We start from the raw sequence: 13,545 nt of genomic DNA, 5'->3' as shown, positions 1-13,545 counted from the left end.
CTTGACTCAGGAAAATGACAGTAATGTAATAGAGAAGAATCTCCATTTAATGTTCTGAATAATAATGAAATTGTTAAAATTATATTTCCATCATCAGGTGTGTAAATTTATTACATGTGTTAACATTTCATATCATTTTTAACAGTTGCTGCAGAAGATGTGACATTGGCTTAGAATGTGATATTATGTAGCACTTTGCAAGTTTCTTTTTAAAAATATTTTAATTAGAAAAATAACAGAAGAAAGAGGAGTTAAATATATTTAGGTTTTATTAATTATTGTGGTGGTGGTTTTTATTTTGTATTTTTATTATACATCGCTCAAAGTCTTAACTGGGCAATTCATAAATATTGTAAGTAAATAAATTCCAGACCATCCAGTGCAGTGTTCTTGATCGACATACATACATACCTCTTATGGATAATACTTATAAAATATTTATTTTGATAAACACACAGCATTCTATAGTGTGTGAATTTTTTTTATTTTTTGCAGATGTGAACAGGAAATGCTGGTGCTTTACTACAAAGGGAATGCATGCAGTAGGCCAATCAGAAATAGTAATTCTTCTCCAATGTTTACCTGATGAAAAATGCTTACCCAAGGATATTTTTAACCACTTTGTGCAACTTTATCAAGATGCCTTGGCAGGTAAAACTTTGACCATTTTAAAAACTATGATGATTGATGGCACCTTTTAAAATTGTTAAATATATCTTTTGCAGTTCTGAACCCATTTAGAATAGTTGAGGAGATTGGGAGCATCCACCTTGAAATAATTGCCATAGGGTATGTCCATTTACAAATTAGTGGAGCCATTTTATTATACCATGAAACAGTTTCTCCCATTCTTTTATTATTCCATTGTTTCTTACATGCAAGAAAGTAATTAGGAATTGGGGCAACTTATAGCTACTTAACAAGGTATTCAACTAAATAGCTCAAATTTCTGAATAATATTAGCTCCCCTCTAAGATTGGTGCCACAGTGAAAGTACTGGCTTATAGGTAAAGGAAGCGCTCCTGTGGATTAGCATTTGCATCTTGAGTTCTGGTAGAAAACTCGAAAGTCATACATGCATGTTGGTGTTTTTCTTGCTGACAGTATACCTGAAAAAAGTAATTCCGCAAACCTGTAAAGGGAGCCTTAGGGACAAATTTGAATGCAAAATTCATTGATCAATTAATTGATTCTGGAGTTGGCATACCCTGTCTTGAATATCTTTAGCTTTTCATAAAATACAGAATTATTCTACTCTACCATTAAACAAAGTGCTTCTCACTTGTGATCATGCGTTATTTATTACCTTCCCATAATTTGTTTTTGAATATTGCTTTTTGGGCACACTGTTCTGTAATATTGGGATGAGGGGTCTTTAGTGCTCTCTGAACTTGCTTGTTTTCTGCCAGACGTTTCATTACCCTAACTAGGTAACATCATCAGTGCTAGTAAGGAGTGCTGTTTGCTGTCAGCTTATATTCTGGTGTCTTGCCTGTCTATGTGGGTGGGGGCGGTCTTAGGGATTCTTCAGTTGGGCTGTAATATTGTGAGAAACAGGACTTTGGGTAGAGTAATTTGTAATAGCCAAATTTTACCTGGGTAGGATTCAGTATTTTACATTTTTTTAGTGCACACAAGTAAATTAATTCATGAATTATGTGTTGGATAGCAAAAAGTATTCTTACTTTGTGAGTGGATGATCTTCATGATTTTTAACTTCTTACATACATTCATTTAGTGGCGCACAAAGCGTATTTAATATCTATTGTGACATTATAATATGTGTGAGAAAAGAAAGCAATAGATTAACCCAAAGTTTATCACAATCAGCTTATTATCTGGTACAGATGCAGTGAATCTAATTATTGCATCATAATAGTTTTTCATATATAGAAAATTTGCTTGAAATAGAAGTATTATATATACTTTTCAAAAGTAGGTAAAGGATTTTCATTATAACAAAGGGATTTTTCACAGGAATTAGGATACTTTCTGATCAAAGTATCTGTTATATACTTTGTGCTGTTAGTATATTATACTACATGTGTGTGCAACTTTATTCCTATAAAATTGTGATATTTTCTACAGCCAAGCTAGCAGTATTCAGCATGAACAAAGGACCTCAAGTATCAAATGCTGTGGGTTACTTACTGATTCTTCCTCTTAAACTTTTCTGATGTTCCCACTGTGGGAGGACATATCCAATTATATCACTGCAACTATTCTCAGCATCCTAAGCTAGCCCACAGACACTTCTGTGGTGAGGGACTTATCTCAATATGAATATTGAGTTAAGGTTCCTCTGCCAGTCCAGTAGGCTACCATATTGAACAAGGGTGGAATATCATTTGTCCTATAGGCAAGTGGACATCATCTTCACTGATAGTTGGTTTTTAAAGTTTGTTAAGCCACAGTGGATAAAGAAAAGGCTAGGGCAGGGATAGGCAACCTTGGCTCTTTTATGACTCGTGGACTTCAACTCCCAGAATTCCTGAGCCAGCAGCTGGCTCAGGAATTCTGGGAGTTGAAGTCCACGAGTCATAAAAGAGCCAAGGTTGCCTATCCCTGGGCTAGGGGAAGTTATGTGCTTATCTATTCCAGCTGCAATATGGTTTTAAAGTCTCAAGTTCTTTTTCTCACATAACGTGTTCTACAATTCCAGGTCCTTTACTGGAATTTCTTAAGTTCCAGTTTGCAGCTCTAAATGGAAATAAGAAAAAAAACATTAAACAAATGCTATCTTAACAGAAATGATTTGCAATATTTGCTTTTTCTGAGCATATATATCTTGAGACAAGTGTCTAAAACTGTCAGTGTAGCAACTCAGTTATGGTATGCAGACATATGTATTTTGAATGAATTGACAGTGGGATCTAAGATGATCTCTTTCAGAAATGTCATTCCAAAAGGAATGCAAGCAGTGCCTTACTGGAATTAAGATGGGAAGTAAGAAATCATTTTACTTTTTTTTTAATAATCAGAATTCCGAAATATAATCAGTTAGAAAAACAGATTTTTATATAAAAAAAAACTATGTATGCGATGATTGGATTGTTTGAACCTGATAAAATTTATGTTGCATTTCAGAATAGTGCCAGCCTGCATTCTATTTAGATTGCCATTTGGCTACATTCAAGTTTAGTTCCTGTCTTGAAACCAGTGAACTCTAGTTATTTTTTGAGAGGAGAGGGCATTATCTAAGAATGGAGATGAGGAAGTTCATCTTGCTTCTTGTCTATTATTGGGCACTCTCATGCAGGGATTTTATTCTGACAATGTTTTACAAGGCTACAACATAATAGCACTTCCTAAATCCGTGGTGGTGAACCTATGGCATGTGTGCCACAGGTGGCACGCAGAGCCCTCTCTGTGGGCACACACACCATCACCCTAGTCCTAGGCTTTCAGCTGGGTTTTATAAAACCTTTTTGCTTTAGGCTTCCGCCGCCGTGTGCAAAAAAAAGAGGTTCAATCAATCAATCAATCAATCAATTTCAACTTCTCGCATGAAAAAAAAGATCTCGCAAAGTTGGAATTGATTGATTGAACTTTTTAGTCCCACCCAGTCTGCCGTTACCACCAAAGCCACACCCACCCAATGGGCCACACCCACCCAATGGGCCATGCCCACCCAGCACCCGACAATACATAAGTGGGTTTTGGGTTGCAGTTTGGGCACTCGGTCTCTAAAAGGTTTGCCATCACTGTCCTAAATAGTCTGGGAGAATCACTTTAGATTTGTGACTGGCATACTTGCGGTAAAACAAGTTTTGTTTTGCCCTCTGCTATATCAAACCACAATTAGTTGTTACCAAAGTTGTATCTATCTATTCTTTGTGTATATTTTTTATGTTTATTGAAATGAGTTGACGATCATTACTATTTAAAACCAAGCTGGGTGACAGTGCCTAATCCATCTCATTTGAACTCAAAAGCTAGTAGGCTATTAGGGTTGTAGGCAAGTCTGGCTAGCCAAAAGAAGAAGCCAGTGGCCTTTAATCTTTGTTTTAATGTCTCTCAGAAATTACTTCAGTGTCAAGGTATACTTCAGTATGTGGAAGTTCTTGTTTTCCAACTTATTAAGTGTCAGGCTAGACTTGTATGTTAATGGATTGTTAGAAATAATAATTAAGGATGATGACTAAAGCAGGAGATCTTGAGAAGTTTAATGAATTTATTCATAACTTAAGCATATGTAATTCATAAATTTTATTTTTATGCTTTTCCTAAATACTAAGATGCTCGGATTCCATTTTCAGCTGTAAGACTTCTAGATACATGAAATAACCTTTTGGGAGTAATACTGTTTTGGAATACAAATGATATGTGAAATATTGCGATGTTAACTGAGTAAAAGTCAGATTTGTTTTTTGCTTTAGTATGTTAATTAAAATTTAATATTAGTCTGTTTTAACATTAAATAATTCATTTTGTTCTATGATTACTAGTAGAATAAGGTTATATGCAATTTTCTGTTTTGATGGTATATGTACCGCTAAAATAACCATGCTTTTGGTTTGGTAGGTAATGTTGTGAGCAACCTAGGACACTCATTTTTCAGTCAGAATTTCCTTAGTAGCAAGGAGCATGGTGGCTTTCTATACGTTACGCCTGCGTATCAGTCACTGCAGGACTTGGTGCTTCCCACCCCACCATATTTATTTGGGATTCTTATTCAGAAATGGGAGACTCCTTGGGCTAAAGTTTTTCCAATCCGACTGATGCTAAGACTCGGAGCTGAATACAGATGTAAGTCCCATTTTTTTAAAAATTAGAAATATATCTTATACTACTTTGGGAAAAACCTACGGAATGGCACAGAGAAGAATTTGAGGTTTTTTTTGGGTGGTAACACTTTGGGATAATAACTTTTTAGTTTTTTATTTTGGAGTTTCTTTTGTTCATATAAAGGGAACCAGGAGTGGTTCAAACATCAGATTAAGCGATAATACAATGTGCTTGCATAATTTGTTCTGTGAAATAAGCCAGTGGTTTGTACAGTGTGGTTTTATGGCTTAATTTGATGTGTGAATCCAGCAAATGATACCTTATTCAGCAAAACGGAGTAAGGCAAATTATAAGTTAATCATTAGATCTTACGTGCTGTGTGAACATAGGTTCTGTTTTTTCTTCTTGATTTGAATCTCATAACTTTAATTTTTCTTTCACTAAAAAGCTTTTAAGTTTTTAAATAAATAAGATTGCATGTTTTTTCTTTACGTATTATGCTTATAAGAATTATAAGACAAATTCAGTTATAGAGCTAACTATATTAGTGACATATCATGAGCCGAGGTGGCGCAGCAGTTAGAGTCCAGTACTGCAGGCCACTTTAGCTGACTGTGTTCAGCAGGTCAGTGGTTCAAATCTCACCGGCTCAAGGTTGACTCAGCCTTCCATCCTTCCGGGGTAGGTAAAATGAGGACCCAGATTGTTGGGGGCAATGATATATATATATATATATATATATATATATATATATATACACATACATACATTGCTTACTGGTGTACACTGCTTAGAGAGTGCTTGCACTTAAAGCGGTATGTATATAAGTCTCATAAATAAATAAATAAATAAATAAATATTTCTTAATGAATATAGGGGTTGAGACAGTTTGCTTTCTGGCCTCCATTCAGTGTTTCATTTGTATGTGTACTTATTGAAAAGGCAAATGAAACTTAAGCCAACTTGATAGAAAGACTGGTACTAAAATCAGGAGTGATGGCACCAATATCTTTTTGTTGCCCTGTGTAAATAAATACATAGCAAGCTGATATTTTAACCCAGTGTTTTAACTCAATTACAAGGCATATTTGTTTTAATAAAAGTTCTTGAGTAATGAGGCACCAACATGATATAAAGATTCCAATTGCCCTATTTATGTGTGATAATATAATAATAGCTATTATTTTAATATTTCTGTTAATCCTATATCTACTTTTCTAGCAAATGTAAACTTCTCAGAAAATAAATCTGAATTTTGGGGTTTTTTTTTTTTTTAGTGTATCCATGTCCACTTTTCAGTGTCAGATTTCGTAAGCCATTGTTTGGTGAGACTGGTCACACAATTATGAATCTTCTTGCAGTAAGTAATAATTATAAGGATTTGTTTTTCCTTTGCTCTGTCATATTTAATGAAGAAAGTGTGTATGTTTTGGTATTTTCATTTACCTACACAATTATGTTGAAAAGTTCCAGAATTGGATTATAGGCTTTTTCTTTTATTTGTGTATATATACTAAATATGTGACCTTAAACATATCTTAAGATTTGAATTGTATCTTCTTATAGTTATAGATATACTGCTCATATTAGATACAGTCATATTAAGATGTTAATAAATGAAATATTCAATGGTATTTCTAAAATCAGAAGATTTAGATATGTTGCCTAAATAAAACTGTTGCTTTCTGGAAACAAAATAATATTTTGGGCATGTCTTTTTCCACATTTAAAAGATTTGTGCTATATGTAAATGCATTTATGGTAAATGAATAGTATTTTCTCAGTCTTTAGGAAGCAGAATTGCGATAGGCAAGTTGGGTGGGAGGAAGTTGATAGTCACATGGATACTATCTTCCTACCATCAGCTAAGCAAGTTATTTCACTTGTCAGGCCTATATTGTAAACTAATTCTGTTGTATAGTTGCCATTTAAGAAAGTATCTCACTGGAAACTATTTGTCATCATTTACAAATCCCACTTTGATTTTTCATATTGCCTCTGAAATCAACTGTATGCTTTGCTATTCTTTACAGAATAAAATAGTTATTACAACAGAATTTAATGCATGTTATTAAAATATTTCTGTATCAATTCATAATATATGAAATGTTAAAGTTTAATTATGATCACTAGCTGTCATGATTTTGATTATTCTCTGTGTGACAGGACTTCAGGAATTACCAGTATACATTACCAGTTGTCCAAGGCTTAGTGGTTGATATGGAAGTGAGAAAAACGAGCATAAAAATTCCCAGTAACAGATATAATGAGGTATGTGGCATAAATAGATAGAATACACTCAGTTTTGAAATCCACTACAAAGATAGTTTTATTAAATAAAATTCTGATTCATATTACTGTAGTCTAAGTGCTCATTTTAAAAAATGACTTGTTTTCCTATACTTTATATGTAAATCCTTTTTGAATTAATTTACCTAATAAACATATTACCAAATAATTAATATTGGAGAAGTGAGTCCAAAGATTGTGTTCTAAAGACTGTTTAGCATTAGTTTTGACATGATTTTGCCAAGGCTTTCCAGCGATTAATTAAATTTGCGAACTGTTTACTGTTTATCTGTAATCCCATAGTACCGTATCTCTTAACATGATCTAAATATTTAAGCTCTGTTTAAACAAACAACACCCAAAATTGCCACGTCATGTCTCACATTGAGCCACCATTCACTATATTTCTGTGTGTGTGTGTGTGGGGGGGGGGAAATATGTGAAGCTTAGAATTAGCGAATAGTGGCACTTTTTTGCTACAACAATTTCAGCCAGACATTTTCCATGCCTGTTGATCAGTCTTGCATATTAGCTCAGCTTGGAGGTAGGTAGGCCTGTAGCATTCTTCTTCACTGCTTCAAGTTATTGGTATTTGTGGGTTACGTTGCGTGAATTTTTATCTTCAGTTCATGCTGTAGTATTTCAGATGGGTCAAGGACAAAATTCCAAAACGGTTCCTTGTTCCTGGACATTACATAGTAGCATAAATTTAATCATGCATTTAAGATTGTAGTCTTGCTGTATGATTCATATGTATTTAAACTTTATCTTATCAATGAATTCCGTCATATCCTGTAGAAATTGCAGATGCAATCTAGAATCCCTTGTTTCCCTTGATTACTAGCCATTTTATTTTCATCACCGTACTTTATGGTTGGGATGATGTTCTATTGTTAAAAAGCAGTGTTTTGTTGCTTGAATATGGATTGAGAAAGCCTCTGGCAGTGATACTACTGCCATTTTAACCTTATGAGCACTGATAACACTTTTCTGAAGTCTGCAGAAATCTCTTTTAGTCAATTATTCACTTCCCCAAATCTATTTCAAGAAGAGTAAACTCTAATTGTGAGACCTTTCATTCGGTCTCTTGCATCCGATAGCCATCTGACAGATTGGAACACTTAACCAATTTATCCTCCTTAAGAGAGCTGATTATCTTTTATTCATATACTTTATCCAACAAAGACAATGAATGTGGCTCAGGATATTCATCAAAGGGAAGATGTGGGTCAGTGCTTTGGAGGTTGTTTGTTTAACCAGAATCCAATGGGATTTAGATGAAGCTCTGATCACATTGTAGATCAAGATTATGAAAAATTCTAAATCCTTTAAAATAATTCAACACTGTATATAGTTTGTCCTCTAGGAATAATCCTGAGGAGATATTTTCCCCAAGTATCAAAATGTTTGTTTTTAAGTCACAGGCCATATTACACATTAATGGCAGGTGCTCTATTTTGGGGCGTTTGTTGCAGATGATGAAAGCCATGAACAAATCCAATGAGCATGTTTTAGCAGGTGGTGCATGCTTCAATGAAAGAGCAGACTCCCATCTGGTTTGTGTGCAGAATGATGATGGCAACTATCAGACTCAGGCCATCAGTATTCATAATCAACCAAGGAAGGGTGAGAGTTGTTGACAGTGTTTTCTACATAAATATTGATTTCCTGAATTATTTCTTTTAGTTTTTAAAGCTGCTATTGAGTCTTTAATTTTATAAGCATATGAAATACAAAGGCAGAATTTTCAGATGTTGGTTTTTAAATTAGCCATCAAACTTCAATTATTTCTTAATGTTGGAATTTTGGCACTGCGCTTCAAGTTTGTTGAATTTTGGTACTGCACTAATTCTGTATGTTTCCTCTTGTCTTAAAATTAAAGAATTGTTAAGGAGCATTTTTTTTAACTTGCCAGAATAAGACTTGTGCTATCTTTCTGTAATAGAATCTCATAGAATCTTGGCCTGTTTAAGTTTTTGTATTATTTTTGGTAGTCTTTCTCTGAGCAAAATGATGCATGAGGGTTCATGACCCAAACTAGTAACTTTTTCAACTCTACTAAAACCCTTGAGTATGAAGTGGAGAACACAATAATAAACACACATCTTGAAAACAGATTGCAAAATGGAGTAATAGTGATCAAGTATCCTTTTAACTCTCAAATTTCCCAGAACATTTCAATTGGCCTAAAATATGTACTTTATATTTTTGTTTAAACATAGTAATTGCATAATTTAGTTTTTCTTTGTATTGTTCGCTGTTTTGTTATTGAATTAAATGGACATTTTATATTTACATTTTAATATGTCTCATTGTTGCAGTGACTGGAGCCAGCTTCTTTGTATTTAGTGGAGCTTTAAAATCATCTTCAGGCTATCTTGCAAAGTCCAGTATTGTAGAAGGTAAGATTTCAGTGTTTTATTTGTTTATTTATGAAAGTATAAACAAACTGCTTTGCAAAACAGGTTTCATAAAAAAGGAAGCCAATAAAAATTAACAATTGCACAATGATAAAGGTAGACATTCTTTTACAGATTATGCACTTATGTATTTAACCACCCTTATAGAATGATGTTTTTCTACAGTCTAATCTAGTTCAGCTTTCAAATTCTTCCCAAAGTGAATAGTACTGTATTAAAGGCATGGATACTAATTCTTGTTCACAAAAATAGACGTAAATGGTCACTGATGACTCTTTTGTAAAGACTTTGATTTTAGAAAAACAATTGCTCAATATATTTTTAAATTCTGCATTATTCTTACTTTACCAACTCTACCATTTCCTTAAAGATGAATATAAAGCTAAGAGTAGATTCAGGTAATAATGGAAATTAATATATCCTATTTATTGTTCTTGATTTTTAGACAATGCTGTGGGCAATTCAAGTCATGAGCTCCCAGTTTCTACCTTAACCACCATACCAAAGTGGTTTTCCATCTGTATAATAATACATAACAATTGTAAAATTCATTGATCAGGATATTAGGCTCTCCTTTTTCATACTCTACGTGCCATTTCAACAATATATTGTGTGGAATTTTGTAAGTGCTTGTATCTTTTCATATGTAGATGGTGTGATGGTACAGATAACAGCTGAAAATATGGACTCCCTGAGGCAAGCTCTGAGGGAGATGAAAGACTTCACAATTTCTTGTGGAAAAGTGGATGCTGAAGAACCTCAAGAACATGTGCATATTCAGTGGGTGGATGATGATAAAAACTTCAACAAAGGGTACCTCAATAACTTTTTATTTTATTTGGGTTTATTGAATTGCTTCACATGTAATGCTGAGCTATAATTAACATCATGTGAACCAACAGAAATCTGCTATACATAATGCTCTGGTGGAGAATTTTTCCATTCTATCTCCTGCATAGCCAAAAAAAGGAATAAATTGGACTTTAGCTTCAAAGGAATGTCTGAATGGTGTGCACTAATCTGCATTTTCTTTTTGCCCAGCCAGAGTTGTGTTTCCTGATAGGGCATGCTCGTTGAAATATTCAGATTAACTTAGATAATGTCTCTTACATGACTTTTCATATACTGTCCATGTTTAAAGTCTACATTCAAAGCCAGTAGCTTCATTTACTAATCTATAGTCCATATATATATTGTGTGTGTGTGTGGTAAACTAGAATAACCAAGCTCAAATTAGAACAGTTGTTAAAGATTCTCTCAGAGAATTTCTTATATATAGCAGAGATGCCACCATACTTTTAACAGTTCTGTGGATGGTTTTTAGCTCTTCTATAATATATGTTTAAGGATTTTAATATTATACTTGACCAGAAAGGGATGCTTGGATGAAAGTTGTTTCACCTAAAAACTATCTGGTGATTCTTCAGATAAGCTATTTTAAATATGTAACATGTTTTAACTGCTCCTATTTCAATATGCTTCATTATTCTTTTATATGAACTTATTTTGATAAACAGACCCAGAGTTTTACATTGTTTATTAAATTGGACCAGCATTGATAATTACCTAAGCATATGAAGGCAGGACTTAAAGCAGTATTAAATCCTACTGCTAATAGAGCTATCTCTTCCTTCCACATTTTAGTGTTGTAAGTCCTATTGATGGGAAATCTATGGAGTTTATAATAAGTGTGAAGATATTCCATGGTTCAGAATATAAAGCAAATGGGAAGGTCATTAGGTGGACAGAGGTGAGGAAATCACATTATTTTGTATGTAAAAGCTAGAATCTTTATTATTATGTGATAGTAACTCACATATATGAGAGCCAGTGCAGTGTTGTAGTTAATACTGACTTGATCTGGAAGACCCACATTAAGTCCTTACATGATCACAAAGCTCATTGGCTGATTGTCGGGTAGAGTCCATCAGCTTAATCTGCTTCATATAATTATCAGGATTTATCCCAATGTATGCTTTGAGCTTTGAAAGGATAATACATAATTGCAAAAATAAATTAATAAATTTACATAGCTACCAATATGGGAAATAGAGCATCAAAATTTGCATAATATTCCACCAATTATTCTACAGTGGAATGTGAACATATTCCCTCTTAACATTCCATTTGTGTGTGGAATGGTTGCAAGCACACTTGTGTATCATAACTACAACTATAAAATTTAATTAAGGTCACTTTTAAAGACATGTTTATTATTTACCTTCTAATTTCTTTTCTTTTTCGTGATACTAATGGTATGAACAGATGCCTTGAACAGAAATGTAATTATTTTTAAAGGCAAGTTTTTATTTATAATTCTGAAAGTTATATTGATGTGCCACAATGTCTGTCAAAATATAAATAGAATGATTTTATTTCTGACATTAAGACATTTGACAGTCATCTTATCTCACTGCATAATTCTCATGTTTATATCCTTTTTATTTCATTTCTTAGACTGCACTTGCCATTAACTGAATTATTTAATAAATTGCCAATGTTTTTGAGTTGCCAAGCTACTGTTATTTATTTAGTGTGGGGCATCTACAGAGGTCATGCAATCACTGATGTATAGCAATATACACTGATATGCAACTACTGTTGTAATGCAGCTTTGTAAACATTTATGTTTATTGGGGCTGACATATGGAACAATTCTTTTTATGTTAAGGTTTTCTTCTTGGAAAATGATGACCAACATAATGGTCTGAGTGACCCAGCAGATCATAGCAGACTGACTGAGAATGTGGCTAAGGCTTTCTGCCTGGCCTTATGTCCACACCTGAAGCTGCTGAAGGAAGATGGAATGACCAAGCTGGGTCTACGAGTTACACTTGACACTGATCAAGTAAGTAGCAATTCTGGGAGAAATGCTTTTTGCTCATTTGGTATAAGCACATGAATAAAGCATTTTTTTTACTATTCGTTTAATGAATAGATCCACTGGAGCAGTGGTTCTCAACCTTTCTAATGCCGCGACCCCATAATACAGTTCCCCATGTTGTGGTGACCCCCAACCACTTATACATCACTGGGTGCTAGGGGCGTGGCCAAAGAAAAGAGGGAAAAAAATGGCGGACAGCTTTGTTTGGCGACCCCCGTGAAATGGTCGTTCAACCCCAAATGGTGTCCCGACCCACAGGTTGAGAACCACTACACTGGAGGCTCCTTGCTAGAGGAAAGGGATGAGGCAGACTATAAGATCAGGTCCAAAAGATAAATGTAGAATCCAAATTGATATAGTAGCAGTAATAAAGTTGTGCATATTTTAAGAATACCTCAGAAGAGTTTTGGACCTTGGACAAGTGCCAAAATTATCTGATGTTTATTAAGATAGCTTTAATGTTTCAGCTTCTGCCTGCTTCTGGCTTAAGAGCCACATTAACTTTAATGAGTGGATTCTTTAAAACAGTGGCACCATTTTTCAGAATTTCACAGAAACATGATAAAAAGTCTGGTTTCTATAATGAATAGCAGAGAAAGATTTATTAATGTGATGCCTGAATCATCTTCAGAGCATACACAACCATAATCAGTAATGCCTACAGTGGAGTGTCAATTCCAGCTCATTTAAAGTTGAACCAGTTGAGCCTGTAATTAGATTATATATACATATTAGTAACTCCACCTCTAATTATGTTGTATTCATGACATGCATAATTTTGAGGCTTCTTTCTGAAAGAATTTTTATATTTATAATACTTACAGGTAGCTTTTTACTTATAACCATTTGTTTAAAGACTATTCAAAGTTTCAAAAGTTTGATGGTGATGAAAAAGTGACTTAGAATTAGTCCTCACACTTATGATTGTCACAGTGTCCCTGCAGTTGTGTGATCACAATTTGGACATTTGGCAACCGGCATACATTTGTGACAGTGTCCCAGGGTCATGTAATTGGCATTTGTGACCTTCCCAGTTGGCTTCTGATAAGCAAAGTCAATGAGGGACTGCATGATTCTTTTAATGACCACAGTGGTTGGCTTAACAACTATGGCAAAAGGGGTAGTTAAAAGTTACGATTAAGCAAATCATCGTGGTTGTTAAATGACTCTCATAATAAATGCACTGCTTAGTGACAGAAATTCTGGTCCCAAATGTGATCAAAA

General features: G+C 34.1%; 1 protein-coding gene across 9 annotated transcripts in view; it reads left to right on the top strand.

Annotated features, from left to right (window-relative positions):
* The window catches only part of ZFYVE9 (zinc finger FYVE-type containing 9), a 50,046-nt gene that overhangs the window by 34,451 nt on the left and 2,050 nt on the right, over nt 1-13,545 (top strand). For 8 of the 9 annotated variants that reach the window (XM_039320007.1, XM_039320009.1, XM_039320008.1 and 5 more), the window contains 9 exons: nt 496-651; nt 4,525-4,749; nt 6,006-6,088; nt 6,895-6,999; nt 8,493-8,643; nt 9,339-9,419; nt 10,088-10,250; nt 11,082-11,187; nt 12,109-12,285. In XM_039320007.1, coding sequence (XP_039175941.1) covers nt 496-651; nt 4,525-4,749; nt 6,006-6,088; nt 6,895-6,999; nt 8,493-8,643; nt 9,339-9,419; nt 10,088-10,250; nt 11,082-11,187; nt 12,109-12,285 — 1,247 coding nt within the window. Of the gene's footprint in view, nt 1-495; nt 652-4,524; nt 4,750-6,005; nt 6,089-6,894; nt 7,000-8,492; nt 8,644-9,338; nt 9,420-10,087; nt 10,251-11,081; nt 11,188-12,108; nt 12,286-13,545 lie in introns of those variants that run through there. The other variant, XM_039320015.1, reaches the window with a different exon arrangement.

Source organism: Crotalus tigris, unplaced genomic scaffold (genome assembly GCF_016545835.1).
Source record: "Crotalus tigris isolate CLP2741 ecotype Arizona unplaced genomic scaffold, ASM1654583v1 scf7180000023617.9722795, whole genome shotgun sequence".
Taxonomy (NCBI): Eukaryota; Metazoa; Chordata; class Lepidosauria; order Squamata; family Viperidae; genus Crotalus; species Crotalus tigris.
Note: the sequence above shows the minus strand (reverse complement) of the source record. Positions and strands in the feature narration are given on the sequence as shown.